This window comes from Xenopus tropicalis, chromosome 1 (genome assembly GCF_000004195.4).
Source record: "Xenopus tropicalis strain Nigerian chromosome 1, UCB_Xtro_10.0, whole genome shotgun sequence".
Lineage (NCBI taxonomy): Eukaryota > Metazoa > Chordata > Amphibia > Anura > Pipidae > Xenopus > Xenopus tropicalis.
Window position 1 is genome coordinate 105,221,882 of NC_030677.2, and position 27,965 is coordinate 105,249,846.

Genomic DNA, 27,965 nt, shown 5'->3' on the forward strand with positions numbered 1-27,965 from the left:
TATTTTCAATCATTTGTTATCCTGAAAACAGTTTCCAGTTGTTCACATGCTGAGATTATGGAATGCTGGGTAGCTCTTTTAGTAAAGCTTTGGAACACAGGTACCACTAAACACTGAGAAACAACTATCACAGCACACGATCAAACACAATGGAAGACAAAAGATCTTTACATTCACCTTACTAAACAGAAAAAGTAACCTCTAGACTCAACAGATGCAGACAGCAGCAATACAGGACATATATAAAGGCTGCCTCTTTTCTCCCTTCAATTGCACTGAAACTTTCATTCAATCAAAATGGGAAAGGTAAGCCATAATTATTCAAAATATTTTCCTGATTTTTATTAAAATCAAGATTTAGCAATTACTGTCATGTTTACATGAGTTGGTTTGTTTTGTATGTTAATTACACATATAGAAACGCTACAATTTCTGAATAACATTATGCATTTTAGATTTTAATTTTAGACTACAATTTGTAATTAACCCATGATTACATTGAAACAACTATATTGGAGCAAAGTAATAGCAATAAGAATTATTCACTTTGATTCAATGTGAAACAATTTCACGAGTCAGAAACTTATTCTTCCAAATGTCCACCAAACTAATCGACATTGCTTTACAAAAAAAAATCAGTACTATGGTAGTCATTTACTTCTTAATTTAAACTTAATTTCTTTTACATTTTCTTCCATGAGGAAAGGAACTTTCAAGGCCACCACTATGAGTGCAGCTCAGACTGTTCTGGCCTGTCATCATACTTAAATCGCAAAAGTTATCTGTACCATGTTAAATATCAATTAGAGCATTTAAAAAATCATTATATTTTCTTTTAGATCTTCTTCTACGAGGAAAAGAACTTCCAAGGCCGCCATTACGAGTGCGGCTCAGACTGTTCTGACATGTCCTCATACTTCAATCGCTGCAACTCCATCAGGGTAGAGGGTGGTAACTGGATCCTCTATGAGCACCCCAGTTACAGGGGACACCAGTATTACCTCTGGCAAGGAGAATACCCAGACTTTCAGCGATGGATGGGCTTCAATGATTCCATCAGATCCTGCCGCTTTATTCCCCATGTAAGTGTTTATAAAGTTATGTACGTTTAAGGGTATCATTTATATATCGATTTTCCGTGGGACTTAAAGCACTTTATGAAAGCAAGACAGCCATTATAGATGTGCTACGTATAGTGGGAAACCAGGAGATTAAGTGACTTGTCCAAGGTCACAAGGGTCTCTAGCATCAACCCACATCAACTTCTTCCACAACAAAACAACCCATGACTAAAGTGCCACTTCAAATGTATGAAAACCATTAAGAGTTCTGGGAAAGAAGTTACATTTTTCTCCCATGTTTACCAGTTACATGGAATACCCTACACGCAAAACCTTAAACATTGGTTTTGAATAAAATCTGAACAATTGCCAAAAGAACATTCTCACCATTATTGAGGTTTATTTAAAACAAGGTTTTGATATTTTTTTACTTTTTACGTTTCAAGTTTTTTAAGCTAAAAAAAAACCCTCAAATTTGTGTTGTGGTTCAAAAACCTGAATGTCTGGTGCAATAAAACCCTAATGTAAAAATTTGCCATCTAAAAGCTTGTGAGTTTCTATAGAAGTCAATCGGAGTCGTCATAGGCAAAGTCAAGCCATATTTTCAATTCAATATATTCATATTTTGAGTTCTATTCGAGGTATTCAAGTTTTTTTAATCACACGAGTTTACCACATCAATAAATATGCAAGCCTTAGACATGTAAGTTTAGAAAAACAAACTCAATTGCACAAACTGGAAAATTGATAAATAATCCCTCATATGTAAGTCATCAACAAAGCTTGTTCATTTTTTATTTATTTTGTATTTAACTATATTAATTTATATTTGTTTAAAGTACCATGGTCAGTACAAAATGAGCATCTATGAAAGAGGAGACTACCAAGGGAAGATGATGGAGTTCTTTGATGACTGCCCCAATACTTATGATCGATTCCGTTTCCATGACATTCACTCCTGCAATGTGTTTGATGGCCACTGGATGTTCTATGAGGAACCCAACTACAGGGGACGTCAGTACTACCTGAGGCCTGGACAATACAAGAGATACAGTGACTGGGGAGCCTCAAGCGCCAGAATTGGCTCATTCAGAAGGGTTTATCACAGATTTTAAATCAATTCAGAAATCTACTATAATTATATTTATTGTTCAATAAAGTGAACATGTTTAAAATAAATTGTATGTGTTGTATTTATTTATGTATGAGATGCAGCTCAAAGTTATATCCTATATTTGTGGTTTAGTGAACAAGGCTGTGTTTATTTGTATAGAAATGTCCCATTACAAAGATTCTACAGAAAGGGAAAAAAAAACTACATTTCAATTTACAAAGGCAGATTAAAAATCATATTAAAAAAATTAAATTAAGTTGATTTGAGAAAGGTCATATGGTTGGGTCATATTCAGAACATTTTTATATTCCCAGTTAATAATTTCCTGAGATTTTCTGAGAGAATTCTTTATCGTAAGGATGGGTTCCCATAACAATTTAACCATGAGTTCTCAATGTGCTGGGGTGTGTTGTGTATTGATGATTCAGGCTTCAGCTCTCACTCATTCCTAATTGGAGCAGCAACTCAGGCCTTCATACTTGGGTTAAGTGAACAAATAAAGAAAATTGTTAGGTGGCAGTCACATAGGTTCTGCTTGTATATTAGACCATCATTCACTTTTTCCTTACCTAATTAGTTTCTTTTACTAACAGATCCAGTGTTAAAAGAAATCTGTATTATTGGGGATTCATATATCTTTTAGCCACAGGAAAGAGAGATTTAATTTAGATTTTGCCAAGTAGTCATTCAAGATTATTTGAAGGGGCCTTAGAGGTCTAATTTGGGTTAAGGTTATGATGTTATCACTCAAATTCATAGGAACTGGGGCATGCCGAATATAGTTGTGTTTCATACTGGGGGAAGCTACATAGGGAAAAGTAGATTGATTGACATTATTTGGATGATAAGAAGATATTTGTCTTAACTGCATGTAATGTGGCCTATGGACAGCTCTCAGATTTTAAAAGAAGAGTGAATACCATCTACTTAAAATATATAGAATATATAAACATATATATTAACTAGGCATGCTGGCAATCACATCACCTGATAGTAGATATGCCTGGGTGCAGTCCTCAAGTTAATTTAATAGACATTCTCAAATATAGGAATGAACGTTGTACTGCCCTCACGGCACTGTACTGTGTGTGTGCAGCTAGACAGTCAGCTAAACAATAGCCAGAATCTTCAATAAACAGAAGAAGTTCCTTTCTTGTAATAATTATTGGTCGATTCCAACGTTTTTATTCTATTATATTTTTATGGGCTTTTTCATTTTGTGAAACTGAAATGCAATACAAACAACAACAATTCAGTATGATGTATATATAGAGAACAGGTATAAACACACTTCTACATAGGTGTACAGGTGTCTTTGTGCAATAACACTTACAGACAATTGATGTCCCAGGACTGAGGAAGAAACACCACACAAGGAGATGACATCCAAAATGAGGCTGAAACACTGAAACTTCCTGTGAAATAGGTCACTTCCTGCTGACATACTAAATGCAGGTTTTTTATAACTGCTTTCATAAAGGTGGCCACTAGGTGGCAATACATCCATCAATCATTGTATTCTGACAGAATGGTTATGAGGGCATTACACTCCCTGCCTGGCATAATAATTTGTGCCACTACATTTAAACACAGCTTATACTAAGCAAAACATAACATAACATAGCATGTCTAACTACCTTCTGAAAGAAGAACAATAAGGTCTGAGACTGGTCTCATATAAACTTTAGCAGTTCCTTGCTTGACAACCCTTACTTCCACTTTTCTGACATTACCATCTCTGCTTGGCAGTGTGTTGACGATAAGTCCCACAGGCCATTCATTCCTATGTGCTTCACTGTCCTTAAGCAACACAACATTTCCAATTTTAATATTTGGCCGATTTTCAGTCCATTTTCTGCGGCCTTGTAAGGTGAACAAATAATCCATTCTCCATCTTTTCCAAAATGTATCGGCCAAACACTGAACTTGCTTCCATTGTTTTGCGTGAAGTTCTCCCAATCCAAAATCGCCAGAAGGGGCTGATAAAGGGTTCACCTTTTGAGTCAAAATCATAGCTGGGGTAAGGACCATAGGAGCATCTGGGTCTGAAGATACCGGTACTAACGGTCTTGCATTTATTTTTTTTTACTCAGAGTCTCATGAGTCAGATGGGCCGGTTTAGCTTGGAGTAACACTGCTTCTAAAATACGCCTAGTTATACCTATTAGTTTCTCCCAAACACCACCCATGTGAGATGAGTGGGGAGGATTAAAGATCCATGTGCATCCTCTGTCTTGAAGATAACTTTGTAGTTCTGCATCATTTGTACAAATATTCAGTTCTTTACAAGCTCCCACAAAGTTTGTACCTCTGTCAGATCGGAGTAGCTTTGCTGGGCCACGAATTAAAAAGAATCTTCTTAAAGTGTTGATGAAGCTAGATGTTGTCATAGACTCAATCAGTTCTATATGAACAGCTCTTGTAGACAGACAAGTAAACAGAACTGCCCAACGCTTGCTGTCAGCACTGCCTCCTCTAGTGCGACGGGTTACAACTGACCAAGGACCAAAAACATCAATACCCACTCTAGTGAATGGAGGTTTAGGCTTAATTCTATCTTCTGGTAAATCTGACATCTTTTGACTTTCCAGTTTTCCTCGCAGCTTACGACAGGTAACACATTTGTGGATGATTGCAGATACCAGGCGCTTGCCACCATGAATCCAGAAACCTGCAGCTCTGATTGCACCTTCTGTTATGTGGCGCCCTTGATGAACCACTTGGTTGTGGTGATATCTTACAATCAGTGTAGCAATGTGATGATTATGAGGGATAATAATAGGCTGTCTCTCTTCATCTGTCAAATCTGCAAGAGTCAAGCGCCCGCCTACTCTCAGCAGTCCATCTTTGTCTATAACAGGACTGAGTTTCTTCAGACAACTTTGCCTTGGGAGTGCCTTTTCTTTTTTTATATAGTTGAATTCTTGTTCAAAGTGTCTGTGTTGAACAGAAGAAATTATTACAGTCTTTGCTTGTGAAAGTTCTTCCAAGCTGATTCGTTCATGGAAACTTTTCCAGCTTCCAGATTGATTGTTACCTGCTTTCCTTTGGAAACTTTTGGCAACATGAATGAGTCTAGCTATAGTCTTGACTAATATCTTCCAGTCAGAGAATCTCTCAAAGCAGTGTGAATGGAGAGTGGCTTCAGAAGCTTTAGTGCTGAGGCTTGCCACTTCTGATCTGATTTCAGTATCAACTTCAGGTTCTATGATAGGGTATGTATTTGTTGCACAGGAATTTTCTCTCTCTGTTTTGTATAGAAAGGATGGGCCTGAGAACCATATGGAGTTCTGAAGACATGCTGTCTGTGTAGGCCTGGTAGCATAATCTGCAGGATTTTGGTCTGTGGGCACATAGAACCACCTATCAGGATGTGTCACTTGTCTGATTCGATTTACTCGGTTGGAGACATATAAATAGAATCTTCTAGTAGTGTTGCAGATGTACCCTAGGACAGTTTTGCTATCTGTGAAGAATTTTACATCGTCTAAGTCCATGTCTATTTCATCCCTGATGAGCTCATACAGTTCAACTGCTAGTACAGCCGCACATAACTCCAGACGTGGAATCGTATGTGCTGGTTTAGGGCTCAGTTTAGACTTTCCCATTACAAATCCCACATGACATATATCCTCTGCATCAGTCACTCTCAAATAAGCTACTGCACCTATATAGCTATAGTAGATGCATCTGAGAAAATGTACAGTTCTCTTTTGCAGGTTGCAGACAATGAAACAGGGGCATAACACCGTGCTATCTTTACATATTTCAGAGTTTGTAAAGATTCTTTCCATTGGACCCACTCATGCATTCTCTCAGGTGGGAGTGAAGTATCCCACTCACTCCTTCCAGTCGACAGTTCACGAAATAAAGCTTTACCTTTTATAGTAACAGGTGCAGCAAACCCAAGGGGATCATAGAGACTGTTCACTGTAGAAAGAATTCCTCTATGTGTGAAAGGCTTTTCTTCTAAAGAAACCTGGAAAACAAAACTGTCAGTATTTAGATCCCAGCCTAGGCATAAACTCTTTTGAAGAGGAAGGGTGTCTGTGCCCAGACAAAGGTCTTTGAGGTCCTTAGCTCTGTCTTCTGCAGGAAAGGCTTCCATTAGCTGATTATTGTTAGAGGCGATCTTATGTAGCCGCAAATTAGATTCTGCTAACATCTGTTTTGTTTTACTGAGTATGTGGACTGCTGCCTCAGGTGTGCTAGCAGAAGCAAGTCCATCATCTTGTCCATAATGTTCTGCACTCTTTTGGGCAGCCTTACGCATGCAGTATATAGCAACAGCAGGTGAAGGGCTGTTACCGAATACATGTACCCTCATTCGGTACTCAACCACTTCTTTATCTATGTCATTGTCTTTGTACCAGAGAAAACGCAAATAATCTCTATGGTCTTCTCTTACCAGGAAGCAATAAAACATTTGTTGCACATCAGCTGTGAAGGCAATAGGCTCCTTTCGGAAGCGCAAAAGGACACCTAGTAGTGTATTGTTAAGGTCAGGACCACTCAGCAATACATCATTTAAGGATACACCTTCACATTCTGCACTAGAGTCAAACACTACTCTTATTTGGTCAGGCTTGTGTGGGTGGTAAACGCCAAACATCGGCAGATACCAATGCTCTTTACCTTCTTCCAGTGGTCCTGCTACTTCAGCATGTTCATTATACAGCATTCTTTCTATGAACTCAGTGAAATCTCTTTTCACTTCTGGCTTTCTCTGCAAAGTTCTGCGAAGTGAGTGCAGACGTTTCATGGATTGTTCTCTATTAGAGGGTAAGCAAGGCCTAGGTGAGCAAAAAGGCAGAGGGGCTACCCAACTGTTGTTCTCATCTTGAAAGGTCTCTCTATCCATAATCTGAAGAAAGGCTTGATCTTCTATAGAAAGAGCTTGTTTATCATCGTCCTTTGTTTTTTGGACGACTGAAATCCCCAAAGTGTCTGTTTCCAGTACTGGGTACTGTGTTGAGCTGTTGAGAGTTTCTTTAACAGTGAAACTGTTCTGGCATGGGCTGAGAAAAGATGTGCGACCATTTGCCAACACAGATGTCTTTAATGTGCTGATGCTATCTGGCTGGTGCACTGATCCCAGACAAACTTCTCCCACAACAACCCACCCCAGGTCAAGTCTCTGAGCGTAAGGGGCATTAAAGGGTCCATTGATTCTCTCACGTACCTTATGTATGAGGTGAGCAATTGAATAAAGGTGTGGATGGTGATAAGCTACCTCTGGAGAAGGAATCTCTGCTTTATCATCGGGTATCATGTCACACTCTATTAGAGTGGGGAGTGGTAGGTGCAGCTTTCTGTCAAGGGATTCAATAGTGAAACCTGTAGCTTGTCTTCCTGCAGTTTCCATTATCCCTGCACATGTCTTTAGGGTGTATGGAGTTGTATTTGTTTTAATATTAAAGTTATCAAAAAAGTCTGACCTGGCAAGTGACCTGTTACTATAGCGTTTACCTTGTGGCTATTTTGACGGTCTGTGATTTCTGAAGGTACAGTTGTTTTGTGTGTAGACACAGGGGTCTTACTGTATGGTCTAGAAGGCCTTTCTAGTCGTGATGCCTGGCTGCTGGTAACAAAGGAAAAGCTGGGATCACACCTGATCTTTGCTTGTTGACGGACAAACTTTGAAAACACAGAAAAAGGAGGGAAGGCAACTTTGTTATCCTCTTTGTGTTTAGCTCCAACATGCACCCAACTTCTCTTGTAGGTTGTGGGGTAGTTTCTCTACTATAGGGTTAGTGCCTCTGGCTGTATCTAAATAAGCAAGTCCTGGCAAATAGCCTTCCTCTTTGGCACACTCTATTTCTAGAAGAATGTCACCGAGTTCTTGGAGCTGTATATTGTCTCTGTTGCTCAACTTGGGGAAAACTTCAAGTCTTTTTAACAGAGCAACTTCAATTGCTTCTGGTGATCCATATTTTTCTTCTAGTCTTTGCCATGTCAGATTGAGCCCTGTAGCAGGGTTGAATATGTGTATTCTGCGCATCCTTTTTGCATGCTCTGCTGACTCAGCACCAAGCCATTTTATCATTAAGTCTAGTGTCTCAGCTGCTGGTAAATCCAGATCTCTGGTGGCGTTCAGAAAGGAAGACTTCCATGCCCAGTAATTTTCAGGGTGATCATCAAACTTGAGGAACCCTGAGTTAACCATTTCTCTGCGAAGGAGGTACTTTGTGACATCTTGCACACTTTGGTATTCAGGCGCGTGGTCTTTATGTGGAGGTACTGAGAATCCTTCACTTCTGTATGTAGGGACTCTTTGAATTTGATCTTTAGCTCTGGCACTGCTAACACCATAAGTCTGATTTGGTGTATTTTGTTCTTTTGTTAGTTCTGGTTTGAACTTGGCTTGTTCAGTCCCAGGTGACTGTTCTCTTACGTGTGTGTCAGTAAGTTTCTGGATGTACTTACTGGTATGTTCTGCAGGGGTAAGAGGTTTCTCTGGAACTTCTGGACCTTCATAAGCTTCTTCACTTCCAAACTGGTCTGCTTCTAAATAAGCTGCAGCCTCTGCTGCTGCCGCAGCTGCTGCACTCTGTCGCAGCAAGATGTGCATTTTAGCTTCTAGTTCTGCTTTTTCTTGTATCATGGCGGCCTCTTTCTCAGCAAATGTTAGCTGTACGCGGGCTGCTTCTGCTTTGGCGCGCGCTTGGGCTGCTAGGGAACTTGCTGAGGACAGCTTACTGGATCTTGATGATTTGGAGACACATGAACGTGCATCATCTTGCTGTACACTAGGGGTTTTCTCGTGTCTATACTTCTTTCCTGATCTCAGACTCATGTCTGCCGTGTGGTGACTTCTTGTATTCAAGCCTATTGCGTAGTTGTCTTTTCACTGTACTGCCCTTACGGCACTGTACTGTGTGTGTGCAGCTAGACAGTCAGCTAAACAATAGCCAGAATCTTCAATAAACAGAAGAAGTTCCTTTCTTGTAATATTTATTGGTCGATTCCAACGTTTTTATTCTATTATATTTTTATGGGCTTTTTCATTTTGTGAAACTGAAATGCAATACAAACAACAACAATTCAGTATGATGTATATATAGAGAACAGGTATAAACACACTTCTACATATCTATGAAGATTTTCATTCATCCAGGTCATGGTATATCTAGTATAAATAAATTTGAAGCAACTGGACTTGTTTAGTAATCATTGAAAACGTTTCACTACTCATCCGAGCAGCTTCTTCAGTTCAACTGACTGGTATGGGAAGTCCTAGCATATATACTCTTCCACTAATCCAATCACAATGGCACTATGTAACTCTTCAGAAAGGTGACATCTGAAACTCACAGAGGTGTGAATGCTGTGGAGTTACTTTGAAAGGATTACCCAAGTATCATGCGACTCTTCAAACAGGTGTTACTTGTTAGAGTTGCATGAATGGATGTGTGAAGAGTTCTGAAACTGCCGGGGTACAGATGTTAGAACAGCATTGTATGTAGCAGACAGATGGTGTCGAAGTCCCCCGCCTCTGTTAGGGGATGGTTTCTCCACTTTGACATGAATGGCCTCTTTTACACCTCTTTCAAACCAGCGGTCTTCTTTGTCCAAAATTTGGACATTGCTATTTTCAAAGGAGTGTCCCTTGTCTTTTAGGTGTAGAAAGACAGCAGAGTCCTGGCCTGTAGTGTTCGCCCTCCTATGCTGAGCCATTCGCTTAGAGAGCAGTTGCTTTGTCTCACCAATGTAAAGGTCTGTGCACTCCTCGCTACACTGGACTGCGTATACAACATTGCTTTGTTTTTCCTTTGGTGTTGGATCCTTTGGGTGTACAAGTTTTTGTCTCAGTGTGTTGCTAGGTTTGAAAAACACAGGGATGTGGTGTTTGTTGAAAATTCTCCTGAGTTTCTCCGACACTCCTGCTACATAGGGGATGACTATATTGCGCCTTCTCTCTGCCTCAGGACGGTTATTCCTTTTTTGTGTTCCTGTTGGGCTTAGTTGCTCTTGTTTTGACAAAGGCCCAGTCTGGGTAGCCACAAGCTTTCAGTGCTCCTCTGAGATGTTTACATTCCTTGTCCTTGGACTCTGTATCAGTTGTTACACTTTCCGCCCTGTGGTGTAGAGTTCTAATGACACCCAGTTTGTGTTCCAGCGGATGGTGGGAATCGAACAACAGATATTGATCCGTGTGAGTGGGTTTCCTGTATACTTCTGTTTTCAAGATACCCCCCTCTTGAATGGATATCAAACAGTCCAAAAAAGCAAGTTTGTTCTCATGGACATCCTCCCTTGTGAACTTGATGTTGTTGTCCACTGAGTTAATGTGTTCTGAAAAGGCCGCCACTTCGTTGGATCTGATTTTAACCCATGTGTCATCTACATACCTGAACCAGTGACTTGGTGTAGTTCCATTGAATGTGAGTAGGGCCTTCCTTTCCACTTCTTCCATATACAAGTTTGCTACAATGGGAGAAACTGGTGAACCCATTGCACAGCCATGTTTTTGCCTGTAAAATTGGTCCTTGTATTTGAAGTATGTGGTGTTCAGGCACAAATCTAACAATAAACATACTTGGTTGGGACTGAGTTTCGTTCTGCTGCTGAGGGTGTCATCTTTCTGCAGTCGATTTCTTACAGTCTCAGTAGCCTCTGTGGTAGGTATACATGTGAACAGTGAAGTGACATCATATGATACCATAGTTTCTTCTGCCTCTAGTTTGACTCCTTGAATCTTGGTGACAAACTCTTTGGCATTTTGGATATGATGCACTGTTTTACCTACCAATGGGGCTAAGATGTTGGCCAAGTATTTTGCAATGCTGTAAGTCACTGAATTGATGCTGCTGACAATAGGCCTGAGTGGTGCTCCATCTTTATGTATCTTGGGGAGTCCATATAAGCATGGTGTAGCTTCTCTGGGGTACAGGCGGTGGTATAAAGCTCGATCAATGGCTTCCTCCTTTTCAAGTTGTTGTAGGCAATCTATCACCTTTTTCTTGTAACTGCTGCTTGGGTCTCTCCTTAAAGGTTCATATGTATTGCTATCACTGAGTAGCGAGGTCATTTTGCAGTGATAGTCAGTTGTGTTTAGCACAACTGTGCATCGCCCTTTATCTGCTGGCAGGATGGTGATGTTCGGGTCCTTACTGAGAGATGTGAGAGCTCTCCTCTCTTGTGTAGTAAGGTTAGAGGGGGGTGCTCTGGCACTTGACAATGCAGCTGACACTTTTAGTCTGAGTTGTTCTGCTTCCTCCACCTTTATATGGTTGTTATTGATGGCAGATTCTGTGGCTGTGATGAGCTCAACCACTGGGATGTGTTGTGGTGTCACTGCATAGTTTAACCCCTTGGCTAGCACGTCCTTTTCTGGCTGAGTAAGTACCCTGTCTGATAGGTTCTTAACCCATGTATCTTTGGTGTTCTTGGATGTCTCATCTTTCTGCCTCCAGGTTAGTTCTTCTGTCCTCAAACCGCTGCTATGTGACAGTAAGCTGGTGAACTTGCTTATTTGCCTCTCCTTACTCTTAATGTGTTGGGCCATCTGTGCATGTTCAATGAACTGAACCACCCTTTCCAGAGTTACATCAGGTAGCTGTTTTGTCAGAGTCTGTTTCAGTTGTTCAATTTTCTGTTTAAGGGCCTCAATGGTGAAGTTGATCTGTCTAACCCGTTCATTTAGTAGATGTTTTTGGGCCTTCTGTAAGATATTGCTGGCTCTGTGACCTTTTACGGTGGAACCCAGGCGTAGGCTACAAGGAGTGAGTCCCTGATGTCTGCATCTGAGATTGAAGCGTAGATGGTTCCGATAGTCTGCGAGTTTTCTTGCTGTTCTTTCATATTCCCGAACCAGTTTTAGAGTATTCTCTCCAAAATGAATGGCAATATGTCTGTCTGCTACATACAATGCTGTTCTAACATCTGTACCCCGGCAGTTTCAGAACTCTTCACACATCCATTCATGCAACTCTAACAAGTAACACCTGTTTGAAGAGTCGCATGATACTTGGGTAATCCTTTCAAAGTAACTCCACAGCATTCACACCTCTGTGAGTTTCAGATGTCACCTTTCTGAAGAGTTACATAGTGCCATTGTGATTGGATTAGTGGAAGAGTATATATGCTAGGACTTCCCATACCAGTCAGTTGAACTGAAGAAGCTGCTCGGATGAGTAGTGAAACGTTTTCAATGATTACTAAACAAGTCCAGTTGCTTCAAATTTATTTATACTAGATACACTTCTACATAGGTGTACAGGTGTCTTTGTGCAATAACACTTACAGACAATTGATGTCCCAGGACTGAGGAAGAAACACCACACAAGGAGATGACATCCAAAATGAGGCTGAAACACTGAAACTTCCTGTGAAATAGGTCACTTCCTGCTGACATACTAAATGCAGGTTTTTTATAACTGCTTTCATAAAGGTGGCCACTAGGTGGCAATACATCCATCAATCATTGTATTCTGACAGAATGGTTATGAGGGCAGCACAAACATACAAATAGAATTTATTGAACCAGAGAAAACAATTTTTGTACATTCATAAGCCCTGTGCATGTGGTTCCTATTTTTGAGAAAATATATCATATAATTGTCAGTATGTGATCACTCTGTATTCTGCAAAAATAATATTTAGATATTGCACAAACATTTATGTAGGTTAAAGTTATAGAATAAAAGGATCTGTTTGCCCAGGTGCAGCAACCCATAGCAACCAATAAGATGTTCTCTTTAACCTGTAAATATTATTTGCCGATTACTTGATAACTTCACTAGTGCAGACATATTTACTTTAACTGTATATTGGGGATGGAATTTATTTTTGCTTATGTAAAGGAGAAAAGGCAGTGTCCCTGTAGAAAAATCACAATTGTATTCACTTGCAGATACAGGTACTTTGTATTTTAGCACTTAGGAAAAAAAAGGAAGGAGGGTAGGCGCTCATGGGTAATCTGTGTTACCAGCGGGTGATAGCCATGTCATAATCAGTTTAATAACATGTTTTGCAGTCCATATAAACCAAATATGTGGATAAAAGCAAATATGCTGGCTGATCAGATCCATTGTGAAAATAGCTCCAAAGTTGTTCCAAGTGCCTAGGAGGCACCCATATTTTAGTGACAGATGGGAATCAGTATATACACACATGAGCAACAGTTCAGAGCATTCATCATCTTAATAAACATTAAAATGAGCAATAAAACCAACAGTTGCTAATGATTTACAGCCAACATACAGTTCCACTCTAATAGGTATGTGCTCCCTAGACCATCACTCACAGTATCATATAAAACATTTTTATGTTATTGGAACATAGTGCAAGTTCCCTCTAACTTTGCAGAACTTTTCAAGGCCCAGTCTTTTAAATGTCCTTTGAAATATTGTATCAACATGCATTGGGTATAATTTTCGTGTTTGTATTTTGAACTTCCCATTTCTTAGATCATTCCTAGTGTTGCCAATGTCTATACATGCACAGTTCATGGTATGGATAATCTATCACCATTTTAACTCCTACTTAAATGCTTACTGGGCTTACTTCTGTCAAATTATACTGCACTTAGAATATAAAAGGAAACCCTTAAAGTGATACCGACACCAAAATAGTTTGTTTCAAAAATGATTCTACCTCCAAACATACCCATAAGTCATGTGAACTGTTTCTTCCTGAAAGCGCAGGAAGAGAAGAAGGCTGACGTCAGTAACTGAAAGGATCCTCCCCTTTCTTTTTCCCTTACTTCAAGCAGCGTCATAAATCATGTGACCCAGACATGTGATCTTGTTATTTCCTCTCTGGATCTTTAGAGTGATGCTGCTGACTGCCTGTGAGTAATACTGTATACCTCCCAACATTTTAAAAATGGCAAGAGGGACAAAATAAAAATGTGTACCGCAGTGAAATTCTTTTTAGGCCACGCCCATTTTTGCGACCATACCCCTTCCCCCCCATACACTCACATTTGACTAAATTTGACAGGTTATTCAAAGTTTGAACACATTTCTGGGGGTTTTGGGGTCTTGTTTTATGTGTTATTACAGTTTTGCTATAAAAGCTGAAATTGCCCTTTAAGCTGGATCGTGGGAAGACTAGGTTGGTACGCTTTTCACCCACTTCTGCTTCACCTGTGGTTTTCCGTTTCACAACAGCCTGGTGCCTGTTAGTACTGAATCTGTGAGAAAGGACTGCAAGAGAAGTTGTAGCTACCATAGAATCCATTGTAAAATGGATTTGTTTTGTTCTATATTTCAGCATCTTTGTATGATAGCATTCTAACATTCCTGTGTGACAGATGTTCACCAGTATTTTTAAGTCATCAATAAGTAATGGATTGGTAACAATATCAGTAAGTTGAAGATAGGCTCTTTTGATTCATGTTGCTCTTTCAATAATTTGCCATGGGAGCATTTGGAGTATTTCTTACTTCCAGTCCATCTGTGTGGTGAAGAACTGAGACCCGCATTTCCCTCAGCAGTTCATCATCTACCTGACAGTTACAAATACACCACCAGAAGTGTCTAATTATTGCCTCAACCCAAAAGCCTAAATCCTTACGTTGCTTACGTTTGCTAGCAGCAATACATTTTTTTCGGATGTTTTTGGCATAATGCCAAATGTCAAACTGATGATTGATTGTGTATTTGTCACTCTCCAAGGTTTTTTTTAAACTGGGGTGCTTGTCCGTTGCAACTACACATACATCAATTCTTTCTTTTATGATTCTGTCAAGGCATCTTTGAAATGCTTCAAAAAAGTTTTCCATGGCATTGGAGGAAGACGTTTCACTGCGCTGCACTATTTAATAGTCCACAATTTTATTAGTGGCAAGATCAATGAAGCTGTAGGTGCAATATTTGGCAGAGAAACTGGGGCTATTGCACTGCCCATCACCAGCAAGTGCGATAGGCTGGTTCTAATGTTTTGTCTTATTAGCTTACGTTCTTTTTCCCAGAAATGGTAAACAGTTTGGAATAAAAATTTTCCTTGATAATGAAAGAAGGTTCTTTTGGAAATCTGTTGCACCCCTAAAACAACCAAGAATTAAGGAATCTTGTTAATGTTGCACCCGCTGAATAGAACAGCTGCAGCTAATAATATGTTTACGGTGCAGAAATTATTTATTTTAGGTTGACATTCAAACAATTTGAAATGATGGCCAACAGCACAATATCCAATGACAGTCAGATTCTGTGGGACTAGACTATGGGGTAACATGCACAGACATGGGTTAGCAAAAGGAATGGCATGTCAGTGTATTATAACATATAGTAGAAGTGGCTTTAGTAGTATAGTAGTATTATACCAGTATACCAGCATAGTAGAGTTATACCATCATAGTATGGCTTTAGTAGTATAGTAGTATTATACTCGTATACCAGTACCAGTATACCAGCATAGTAGTATTATACCATTATAGTATGGCTTTAGTGGTATAGTAGTATTATACCAGTATATCAGTAGCAGTATACCAGCATAGTAGTATTATACCATTATAATATGGCTTTGGTAGTATAGTAGTATTATACCATTATAATATGGCTTTGGTAGTATAGTAGTATTATACCATTATAGTATGACTTTAGTAGTATAGTAGTATTATACCGGTATACCAGTACCAGTATACCAGCATAGTATTATTATACCATTATAGTATGGCTTTAGTAGTATAGTAGTATTATACCAGTACCACCAGTATACCAGTACACCAGTATACAAGCATAGTAGTAGTATAGTAATATTATACCATCATAGTATGGCTTTAGTAGTATAGTAGTATTATACCAGTACCACCAATATACCAGCATAGTAGTAGTGTAGTAGTAGTATACCATTATAGTATGGCTTTATTACTATAGTATTAGTATAATAGTATTATCATTACTATAGTATTAGTATAGTAGTAATATACTACAAGTATACCAGCAAATTATTTTGCTTTAGTGGTTACCTTTATTGTATTATTAGTACCTTATTATGTTGGGTTGAAAAACCCAACATACTGTTCTTCGACATATTCTTCCGCTTTTTTTTCTTCTTCTTCTTCTTAGCCGCCCCCCCATTATCTAAACGCTACTCCTACAGTTTTAGGGATACAACACCCAAACTCTCCACACTTCTTCGCCCTATAGTGGAGCTGGTTGCTTGTGGTTTTCTAAGCGATCCCGCCCCCCGTCTTTTTGTGGCGCTGCTCCGAACACCCCAATTTTCCCATTGATTTTGACATATATATATATATATTATTGTTATTGTGCTAGCAGTGTTGTCATTGTACTACCAGCATTTTGTTTTGATTCATTATATTTTTATTTCTTTATTGTTATTTATGTAATATTTGTTATTGATTTCTTGTGTATTTGGACGCCACTAATACTCACTCTCTGTTACTCCAATTTGAAATGCGATTTTTTCGCATGTATATACAGAAAATAAAAAGCACTAGGCAAGTAGGCAAAAGTTTTAAATCCAGGAACCTGCGCGCTGGCGTCTGAGCGCCGACATGTGTGCGATGACGTCATCGTGCATGAAGCCAGAAGGGCAGTGCAGGTCCGGTGTCACTGATTGGTCAGAACGTAAGGCTTTTTTTATGCAGGAAGCGGTGATTCAAAAGCAATGAAGAGAAGACCTATGATGGCTGCCTCATGGGACTGATCTTTAACTTTCACAGTGTGTTGGAAAACTTAAAAGCTCCATATAGTATGATATAAAACTGATATATTACATCATATTACGATACTAAAAACATCATGGATAAAGCATCGATTATCTTGACATTTTGTATCTAGTGTATAGCTCCCTGTGCTTCTATTAGTCATAACAATGATTCACCACTTTATCCTTTTGAGGATTCAACCTTCTGTAAATTCTAACATTTTGGTGTAGTAGCACCAACATTTATGGTAATATTGTTGGGCTACAGGTATTTTAGAATTACTTCTAGAGATATCACTCTCTAGAACAAACACTGGAATGCCAGTTATTTCATAACATTTTGGATATTATTTGTAACTCAAACAAATAACACATTTCAAAAGTGGTAAACTCTGAGGCACAAAATGATAGGAAATGATGAAGTGATGCCAAATCAGGGATTCCCTATTAACATAGAAAACATCAGACTATGAATGAAGTTAAGTAAAGACAATTTTCCACCATTCTGTGTACTGTTAGCACTCTGAAAATAGATGACATTGTTCATTTACTGAGATTATGGAATAACTGGGAATGTTGAGTAGCACTTTTAGTAAAGCTATGTAACATAGGTACCAGAAAACACTGAGAAATAACTGTCACAGCACAAGATCACACAATGCATGACAAAAGATCTTTACATTTACCTTACTAGACAAAAAACATCAGCGTTAGGCTCAGCGTATGCATACAGCAGCAATAGAGAACATATATAAAGGCTGCCTCTTCTAGCCCTTCCATAGCATTGAATCTTCCATTCAATCAAAATGGGAAAAGTAAGTAAAAATCATGAACTATTCTATTGGTTTTTATTACACACATATTTTTGTTATTAATACATATACAAATAATATTATTGGTGAATGATTTTACATTGTTTAGAATTTATGTTTGCAATTAACCCATGCTTACATTAAAATGACAATACTAGAGAAAATGAATAGCAATAATAATGATTAGCATTCACTAAAACAGGAAACAGTTTGCAGCAATTCTACATATTTGTGCAACTTTTCTCAGGAAAAGAATAAAAACCCCATAGTGCACCCAGAACTGTGTCTATCCTGTTCTATCCATAACAGGATTCTAGTCAGACATCTATTATTCCAGTTGCCAGCAAAATTAGACATTGCTTCAAAAGTTATCTGTACCATTTAAAATATCATTATATTTTCTTTTAGATCTTCTTCTATGAGGAAAGGAACTTCCAAGGCCGCCACTATGAGTGCGGCTCAGACTGTTCTGACATGTCCTCATACTTCAATCGCTGCAACTCCATCAGGGTAGAGGGTGGTAACTGGATCCTCTATGAGCACCCCAGTTACAGGGGACACCAGTATTACCTCTGGCAAGGAGAATACCCAGACTTTCAGAGATGGATGGGCTTCAATGACTCCATCAGGTCCTGTCGCTTTATTCCCAATGTAAGTATTTGCAAAGTTACATTTACACAAGCAGTGCATTTCTATGCAAAACTGTAGGAGTTCTGGAAATAAATCACATTTCAATTCTAAATGTACCAGTTTTATTAAATAACCTGATGAGTACAATTCATCAGATTAAGCTAGGGGGAAACACTGGTGCCCCCACAAGTATACTGAAGTGAGAGGATCATATTTGAGTGCAAATACATTTAAGAATGGTGGGCAATACAGGCACAACTTTGCATACACTGTAGAAGGATGAACTTGCAGTTGGAAATTAACCTATTAATGTATTATGTGCAAACATTTGTGCATTATTGGTGGTATAAAACAAAATGATATTTTTATGTTACAATACAACTTAATGTAAATACATCTGTTATTCAGAAAACTGTTATCTAGAAAGCTTCAAATTATGGGTAGGTCATCTCACATAGACTCAATTTTACTCAAATAATTCACATTTTTAAAAATTCTTTCCTTTATTTTCTGAAATAATTAAAATGTATATTAAACTTGATCCCATCTAAGATATAATTAATCTTCATTTGAGGCAAAACAATCCTGTTCGGTATATTAAATGTTTTATTCAATATCAAATGGACAATGGTTATTTTTTGATTGCAGTTAATTGAAATGCAAGCAGTGCAGCTCTTCTAGCTGAATTTTACAAAAGCATTTCTCCGTTTTCACATGATTTGGTTACTTTAAAAAAAAAGTATTTTTTTTTGCCCAGACCCTTGATATAATATTATGTAGTTATTATCACTAGACCTAAAAGAAATCCCTGATATTAAGCCCAGGTCATCAAAATCTGCATATATGTGGGGCCCAGGTTTTCAACCACACTGACAATGAAAACATTTCAATAAACAAATGGTTAAAGAAATGGTTTCCAGATAGGAAGGCAATATTTGAGTATTTATTTTATTCTCTATTTATTTTGTTTTTAATTTTATTTTTTAAGTACCATGGCCAGTACAAAATGAGAATCTATGAAAGAGGAGACTACCAAGGGCAGATGATGGAGTTCTCTGATGACTGCCCCAATACTTATGATCGATTCCGTTTCCATGACATTCACTCCTGCAATGTGTTTGATGGCCACTGGATGTTCTATGAGGAACCCAACTACAGGGGACGTCAGTACTACCTGAGACCTGGACAATACAGGAGATACAGTGACTGGGGAGCCTCAAGTGCCAGAATTGGATCATTCAGAAGAGTTTATAACAGATTTTAAATAACCCCAGAAATCTACTAATGCAATTATATTGATATTTCAATAAAATACAGATGTTTAAAATTACTTGTCTGTGTAATATTTATTTATTTTTGCAGTGCAGCTTTAGGCCAATTTTAATATAACAAGGCTGTGTTTATTTGTATGAAAGTTTCCAGTTACGAGTCATACCCAATTTCAGTATAATCCTCAATGCAGACCTTGCTTCTAGTTAGATTGATTCTGCTTAGTCCCTGAGTTTAACAAATAAATCAGCAAACTCATAACAGCTAATCACTGAGCTCTAAGATTCATGCCAAACTCAAGAATGAACTCTTTTTAAAACACAATCAACAAGTATGGTACTGCATTCTGTGCTTAGGTTTGGGTTTTAATAAAAAGATTGCGTATTAGTCACGTGGCACTTCACTTTGACAACTTCTTTCCAGTTTCCAAATGGAAGGACTAATACATGTCCTACTGCAACAAACAACCATTTTACATATTGCCTGCTACATAAAAGGCATTTTTATATTGTGGGTTGTCATTAAAGATGAACTCATAACTTGTTGACCTACACAAATGACTAAAGGATTATTAAGTACAGATTATAAAAACACAATAAAGGTCTGCTGTCTAAGCCAGTTTATTATATTTTTACGAATAATGTATAATTACCAAAGTTTAGGGGTCTAAAATGAACTTGCAGTAGGGCCCAGTAACCTTTAGTTATGCTGCGCTATAGGCCATAGCTACATATATAATTACACAGTAAATTATGCTCAGTCTTTGCCTAAATTCTGCTTATTCAAGAGAAAAGCATAACACCGCAACTAAAGCTAGGTAAATGTATTTATATGATAAAGGATTGTAATAATTTTTTTGTATTTGAAGATAAACAAAAATTATTGCTGTCTATATAGGGACCTGATTTAAACTGATAAAAAGATCAAATATGGGCTGATATTATATCTAAAATAAATGCAGTATTAGAAATAAAAAAAAGTGTCTGAAAATCTGTTGAATACCAAAAAATAAAGTTAGTTCTAACTATAACAAGATAAGCAAACAGAAGAAGTAGTGCAGGGGTGCAGAGCTTATTAGTTTTATTTATACTAAATAATAAAATGCAGAAAGTATGCTTAGGTGCATTTACCAAAAGCAGCCAATAAGATGTTTATTTTACGGTGACTAGTAAATAGTAACTGCTGAATAAACGTGCAACACAATTTTCACTTCATAACCTCTACTGACTTAAACTACTATATGTAATAAATAGCAAAATCCGACTGGCCCACCAGGAAACCAGAAAAAGTCCCGGTCGGCTCAGGAGTCAGTGGGCCCTCCTGCTCCTGATATTTTGGCCTGTTTCATGGTCATTCTCTATTTCTGACTGGGAACAAAGAGGAGAAATAGATGAAAGAATAGATGCTAGCATGTAAATAAAAGAGACTAGGAAAATAAAGAGGTTGCGCGAGGAAAGGAGGAAAAATAGTTTGGAAAGTGGGCCTATGGTCTAAGGCAGGGGTGTCGAACTCAATCAGAGAAGGGGCCAAAATCTAAAATCCAGCCTAAATCGCGGGCCGAATGGTTTACTGAACACAGTACCCCCCCATAGACAGTAGACCCCACACACAGTGCCCCCATAGAAAGTACCCCCAATTGCCCCCATAAACAGTGCCCTCCATAGACAGTAGCCCCCACACACAGTGCCCCCAATTGCCTCATACACAGTACCCCCCATAGACAATAGCCCCCACACACAGTGCCCCCAATTGCCTCATACACAGTACCCCCCATAGACAGTAGCCCCCACACTAAGTGCCCCCAATTGCCTCATATACAGTACCCCCCATAGACAGTAGCCCCCACACACAGTGCCCCCATACGAAGTACCCCCAATTGCCCCCATAAACAGTACCCCCAATTGCCTCATACACAGTACCCCCCCATAGACAGTAGCCCCCATAAACAGTACCCCCAATTGCCTCATACACAGTACCCCCCATAGACAGTAGCCCCCACACACAATGCCCCCATACGAAGTACCCCCAATTGCCCCCATAAACAGTACCCCCAATTGCCTCATACACAGTAACCCCATAGACAGTAGCCAGCCCGCACAGTGCCCCCAATTGCCCCCACAGAAAGTACCCCCAACAGACCAGTGATGTCGGCGCCTCCTTCTCTCTTATGCCGTGGCAACAGGCACTACTATAAGGCAGCGCCTCGTCGCTGACGTGTGACATCATACGCACGGGCGCAACCTTACAAAAAGGCCTGTTGCCGCCGGCATAAGAGAGAAGGAGCCGATGGCGAAGAATTGGTATGTTTTTGCGCAAAGTGCGCACTCTGTGTAGGGAGCGGCGGTACTGTTTGGGTGCCCCCCTGGGAGTTGGTGCCCTACGCAGAGTGCGTACTCTGCGTATAGGAAGCGGCGGTACTGCCGCACACTCACTCTCTCCTCTGCCACCCGCACAACCACATCGGATGCCGGACTATAGGTCACGCCTCCTGAATCTCGCGTGACTTGTTATCTATGGCATAGCCAGCCGTACTTGCTATCTATTACGCATGCGCATAGATTCTATGCGCATGCGTAATAGATAGCAAGTAAGGCCGGCGAGATCACAAGCCTCCTATGTCACAGCGCGTCATTGTGATGGAACGCAGCAGCGTGCAGTGATGACAGCGCGGTGCAGGCCACATGGCAAGGCCTGGCGGGCCGGATTTGGCCTGCGGGCCTTGTGTTTGACATGTGTGGTCTAAGGCACGGGTCGGCAACCCGCGGCTTGTTTTGGCCTTAGGTGCGGCTCCGGTCAGGCTACAAGACTGGTGACTATAATCCTCCGCGGCGAGCAGCGCCTGAAAAGCCACTGAAAGACTAGTGACTAGTCTTTCAGTGGCTTTTCAGGCGCTGCTCACCGCGGAGGATGATGTGTGTGCTGCCTATCAGAGAGGCCGCCGGACCGCGATGACGTCATCGTGCCGCCAGACTGCCGCTGCGCTGAAGAGGAGGACCGGGCTGAAGCCAGACTGCAGTAAGGAGGACCGGGCTGAAGGAAGGCGCGTGATTCGCTCTCAGGAGGTCACACTTTTAGGGGGGCCTGGACTCTGGCACATTATGGGGGGGCTATTGGACTCTGGCACATTATAGGGGGGCCTGGACTCTGGCACATTATATGGGGGCCTGGACTCTGGCACATTATAGGGGGGCCTGGACTCTGGCACATTATAGGGGGGACTATGACTCCTAGCACAATGTAGGGGGGAGCTATGGCTACTAGCATATTGTGGGGGCTCCTATTGGCTACTGGCATATTATAGGGAGGCCTGTGGCTGCTGGCACATTATATGGGGGGCTTATTGGCCCAGTAATGGTGGTGATCTGTGATTTTTAGCGGTACAGTGGTATTGCGGCAGAAACACCGAACAATTTTCACACAGGTTGCAGGTAAAGGAAGGGGAAGTGGGCATAGCAAATTTTGGGATGGGGCCCTGTGATTTCTACTTACGTTGCTGTTTTCAGCCCCCTGGTAGGCCATCCATGGATAAAGGCAAGAAGAGAAAAATTTCTGAAGAAAACAGAGTGTTTAATGATACGTGGACAGAATCATTTGCATTCTCTACTGACGAGACTACTGGTTTACCAGTATGCTTAATATGTGGTGAGAAATTAGCAAACCACAAAAAGTGCAATGTTGCAAGACATTTCCAGAATAAACACACAGCCTTTGCTGAAAAATATCCAGATGCAGATGAGAGATGAAAAGCTGTTGCAGAACTTATCAGTAAGGTTAATATGAGCAAAAATAATTTCAAGAAGTGGGTGAAGTCTGCAAATACCACAACATATGCTAGTTTTGTGGCCGCAAAGGAAATAGTCAAGCACGGGAAGCCCTTCACCGATTAAGAGTATATAAAAGAAGCATTCATTAATATTTCGGAACATCTATACATGGACGTCAAAAACAAAAATGAAATTGTGCAGAAAATCAAAAACATGCCACTCTCTGCGAAGACTGTCAAAGACAGAATCCTAAAAATGGCAGAAAACATTAGCAAACAGCAAATTCAAGACATTGCCTGTGATGAGTCCCAAGATATTGGTGATATTTGAACAAATAGCGCTGTTCTGCTGATATGTGAACTCTTTTGGGCCACAGGAAGAACTGATTGAGCTGATACCACTAAAAGACCAAACAAGGGGTGAGAATATCTGTAAGGCTGTCCTGGACTTTTTTTCAACTGCTAAAAAAATAAACACTAACCACCTGGTCTCAGTAGCTACTGATGGGGCACCGAGCATGAGAGGAGCACAGAAGGGCTTTGTGGCTCTACTGCAGAAGGCGTTGGGTAGAAGGCTGCTGTCATTTCATTGCATCCTGCACCAAGAGGCATTGTGTGCTCAAACATTTCCGCCGGAATGCACAAAAGTGATGGATGTGGTCATTCAGATTGTAAATAAGATAATGGCAAAGGGTTTAAACCACCGCCAGTTCCGTTTGTTATTGGATGAGGTTGAAAGCAAATATTCTGACCTCCTGCTCCACAACAAGGTCCGGTGGCTGTCCAGAGGTGAGGTGCTAAAACGCTTTGTCACATGTTTGGAAGAAGTAAAAACCTTCCTGGACAGCAAAGAGCTCACCTTTGCTGATCTGGAACAGCCAGAGTGGCTGGAAAAATTACATTTTATGGTAGACATGACAGCACATCTAAACACGCTAAATACAACCCTTCAGGGGAAAGGAGGCACAGCCCTGCATATGCTGGAGGAGGTTTTGGCATTCGAGCACAAGTTGACAGTGTTTGTCAAAGATTTACAGAGAGGCACACTGTCTCACTTTCCCTCTTTGAGAGAGTTCAAACAAAGCCATGATACAATCAATTTGGAATATTTCAAGTCTGCAATCACCGCAATGCAAAGTTCATTTGGGAAACGATTCTGTGAGTTCAGAGAGGAAAAAAACACATTATCCTTCCCTGTCACTCCCCTGGAGATCGATCCATCCCTATTGAATATGACTGCATTTGCAGGTGTAAGTCAACCTGATCTTGAGATGGAATTGGCCGATATAGCCGACAAAGGTCTATGGGTGTCCAAGTTCAAATGCTTGACCGCTACTCTTGAGGATGTTGCCCGTCAGAAGGCTATTCTGGCTCAGAATCATAAATGGACTGATATTGAAAACCTTCCCAAACAGGACAAACTTGTATTCGAAACATGGAATGCCATCCCCAACACTTATATAAACATGAAAAAGTATGCATTTGGAGTGCTGTCGATCTTCGGCTCCACATATGTATGTGAGCAGGTCTTCTCCAACATGAACTATATTAAAAACAAACATCGATCACGCCTCACAGATGACAGCTTGCAAGCCTGTGTGAAAATGAAGGTGACGTCTTACAGCCCTGATGTGCAGACACTAACCAGGTAAATTAAATATTTTAATTAGCTATTAATGTGCAAAAATATATTTTACATTGTTAAGTGAAAAAGTCCTTTTTTTCTTCAGATTGACAGCTAACTGCATGATCCTGTATATAGCATTAAGGTAAGAAACAATATATGCAGTGTTAGATTTTTTTTATAATGGTTTTGCGGCTCCAAGTTTTTTTTTCTTTTCGAAAACGGGTCCAAGTGGCTCTTTATGTCTTAAAGGTTGCAGACCTCTGGTCTAAGGTTTTCTGGTGGGCCCCTAAAGTACCAGTCTGATAAAAAGTACAACATTATAACTGCTTATATGTTGGTATACTTTTTATTTCTTAATTACACTGTTTACATAGCAAATAATTCACTCTACCATTTAAAATGTTATTCTTGAACCAACAAATGTATTTTTTTTAGTTGCAATATTGGTGTGTAGGCAGCCATCTCAGTGCATTGTGCCTCATTCTGAGTTTTAAGAAGAAGCCAGCGCTACACATTAGAACTGCTTTCAGGTAACCTATTGTTTCTCCTACTAGCATGTAACTGGAGGAGTCCCAAGACGGACTTGGATTTCTTACCATTGTGCAATACTGATATCTACTGGGAGCTGCTATCTTGCTCCCTTCCCACTGTTCTGCTGATCGGCTGCTGGGAGAGGGGGTGATATCACTAACTTGCAGCTCAGCAGTAAAGTGTGACTGGGGTTTATAAGAGCACAGGTCACATGGCTGTGGAACCCTGGGAAATGAAGAATATGGCTAGCCCAATGTGAAATTTCAAAATGAATCTGCTTTTGTTTTTGAAAAAAGGATTTCAATGCAGGATTCTGCTGGAGAAGCTCTATTAGGGGATGCATTTTGCAATGCATAGGAGCCTTATACTGTATATTATGATTTTAGATATATAAATAGCACTGCAATTGTGCATGTTGAATGTATTCTTTGTTATTTTGGGAATTATTTCACTTGTAGTTTAATGTGTTGAAGGATTTAAAAACACAATATTTTCTAGGGGAAGTTCATTGTCACGAACGCCACCACATGACCAGGTGGGCGGCTGTATGGGTTAACACATCAACTACACAGTTTCTCGCTAACTCATGCAATCAACCCCAAACAGCCCCAACCCACCTAAACTTACAAACTGCCACCACTGTGTTTAAAAGGCCACAAGCACCTAAGTGTAGATGTTCTATTGCACACTGGCACTTCAAAAAGACAAATCAGCCTAGACTTTCTAGCTAAGCACTCTAGCAGACACTCCAACAGACAATGCAAGTTAGTCTACAGACAATACAAAACTTTCCCACAAGCAAACAAAAGGTTAAGCAGACACACGTTCCTTATAACTATCAAGGGGTTAACATTTAACATACACACTCCACTTAAGGCATAAAGTTTCATTTAGAGCACAAAGACAAACTTATTAAATTTTATATTTAATAATCAGTGGACTGTGCATATATTATATAAAAACAGTTAAGGTTACAAAAATGATAGACAAGTTGCAAACAGTTATAAAATAAAAAGGGATAAAAATGCAGAAATCTACATACATCACCAATAGAATGGTCTTATGTAATTCCTGTTTCCAGGGGGACAGAGAAATAGCGACATATACCTCCCGAGCAGCTCAGTCCCCAAAGGCATATATCTTCCCAGTTGTCTGGGAATCATCAACATGGTAGCCTTTTTTTCAACAGATAGGAAAAAAAGGCTACCATGATTCACAAATTTTTTGTCCAAGCAAAATCCGGCAATTTTGTTCATCACTGGTATTCACCAACAACAACTAATAAGTAGGTAGTATTTAGTAGTCGTATGTTTAAAAACAAATATCTTATTGGTTGTTATGGGTTACTAAATCTGGGGTAAACATTAAATCTTTTATTACATATTACTGTTTGCTTTTAATTTATGTAAATATCTGGGTCAAGTAGGCCAGATACATTGACTCATTGCTGTAGGTTACCTAGTTTGCTTTGTATTTTTTATGACATGACCCACGCTAAAGTATGGAAGGGACTGTAGTGAATTGACTTTTACTGGGCTGGAGATATTAGAAAGCAATTACTGAAGAACAATTTTAATGGTACATGCTGGCAGGACAAGCTAAGCAGTCAATTGCTTGTTACAGACAGATAGTGTTTATATTATTAACAATCTAATGAAATAGATTTTAATTAATTTAATTTTAATAATAAGTAACATTCAAATCACATATTAAAGAAGTGTAGTGTGTAATATATTGGCTTTAAATAAAATTGAATAATTAGAGGTAATTAAGTCTGACTGGTGCCAGCAATATTTAATAAAAAAAACTTAGGTAAAATAAGACAATTATAATGTAAAGTTTGTATTTTTATACTTGAATATATACTCTTTAAAACTTAATATTGTTTTGCAGATGTTCAAGTTTTTGCAAGTTTTTTTAAAATAAAAGTGTGCCATTTATTTTGTGCAGTGACACCTACCAGCATATCACAGAAAGTGACACTTTAGCACCACCATTTTATAGGCAGAGAGTAAAGAATAATGGAGTGCAACAGTGCTTTCACATTGCAGGCCCACATATTCAGAAGACAGGGTTGTATATATTTCCTGCACTGTGAATGTAGTAGAAGGTAAGTGGGAAAACTAGACTAGACAGGCTTCTTGACTGTTAGGGTGACATTGGTTAGTATGTTTGGATCTAACAAAGAACACCTTCAGGAGTGGCAAACCCTGACAAACAGTATGATGTCTATTGTATAAATTGCACTGAGTAAATAATTCACAAGTGTGCTAGAAAAAACTGCACTACCAATAGACTATGTTCCACCACTCTTTATATTGTTTGCACCCTGAAAGTAGATTACATTTGTTCACTTACTGGGATCATGAAAACTAAAAATGCTGGGTAGCTTTTTGTGTGAAACTATGGAACACAGGTACAACTGAACTCTGAGAAACAACTGTCACAGCACAACACTGAAGACAATGCAAAACAAAAGATCTTTACGTTTAACTTACTAGACAGAAATAGTAAACTCTAGACTCAGCATATGCAGATGAAA

General features: G+C 39.5%; 1 protein-coding gene and 1 pseudogene across 3 annotated transcripts; one reads left to right on the forward strand and one right to left on the reverse strand.

The window, feature by feature from the left end:
• Positions 1-258: 258 nt before the first annotated feature.
• crygdl.39 (crystallin gamma D like gene 39) lies at positions 259-19,563 on the forward strand. Of its 3 annotated transcripts, none has more exons than XM_002939793.4 (3): positions 259-306; positions 840-1,082; positions 1,901-2,240. In XM_002939793.4, the coding sequence occupies exons 1-3, from the start codon at positions 298-300 to the stop codon at positions 2,174-2,176; spliced, it is 528 nt and encodes a 175-aa protein (XP_002939839.2). In that variant the 5' UTR covers positions 259-297; the 3' UTR covers positions 2,177-2,240. The 3 variants fall into 3 exon arrangements, with proteins under 3 accessions (XP_002939839.2, XP_012809355.1, XP_002944365.1); XM_012953901.3 differs by lacking the exons at positions 840-1,082; positions 1,901-2,240 and adding exons at positions 18,012-18,254; positions 19,222-19,563 and having other exon boundaries at positions 273-306; XM_002944319.3 differs by lacking the exons at positions 259-306; positions 840-1,082; positions 1,901-2,240 and adding exons at positions 17,569-17,606; positions 18,012-18,254; positions 19,222-19,563.
• Positions 9,598-12,025, reverse strand: LOC116412066 (annotated as a pseudogene).
• Positions 19,564-27,965: the final 8,402 nt, after the last annotated feature.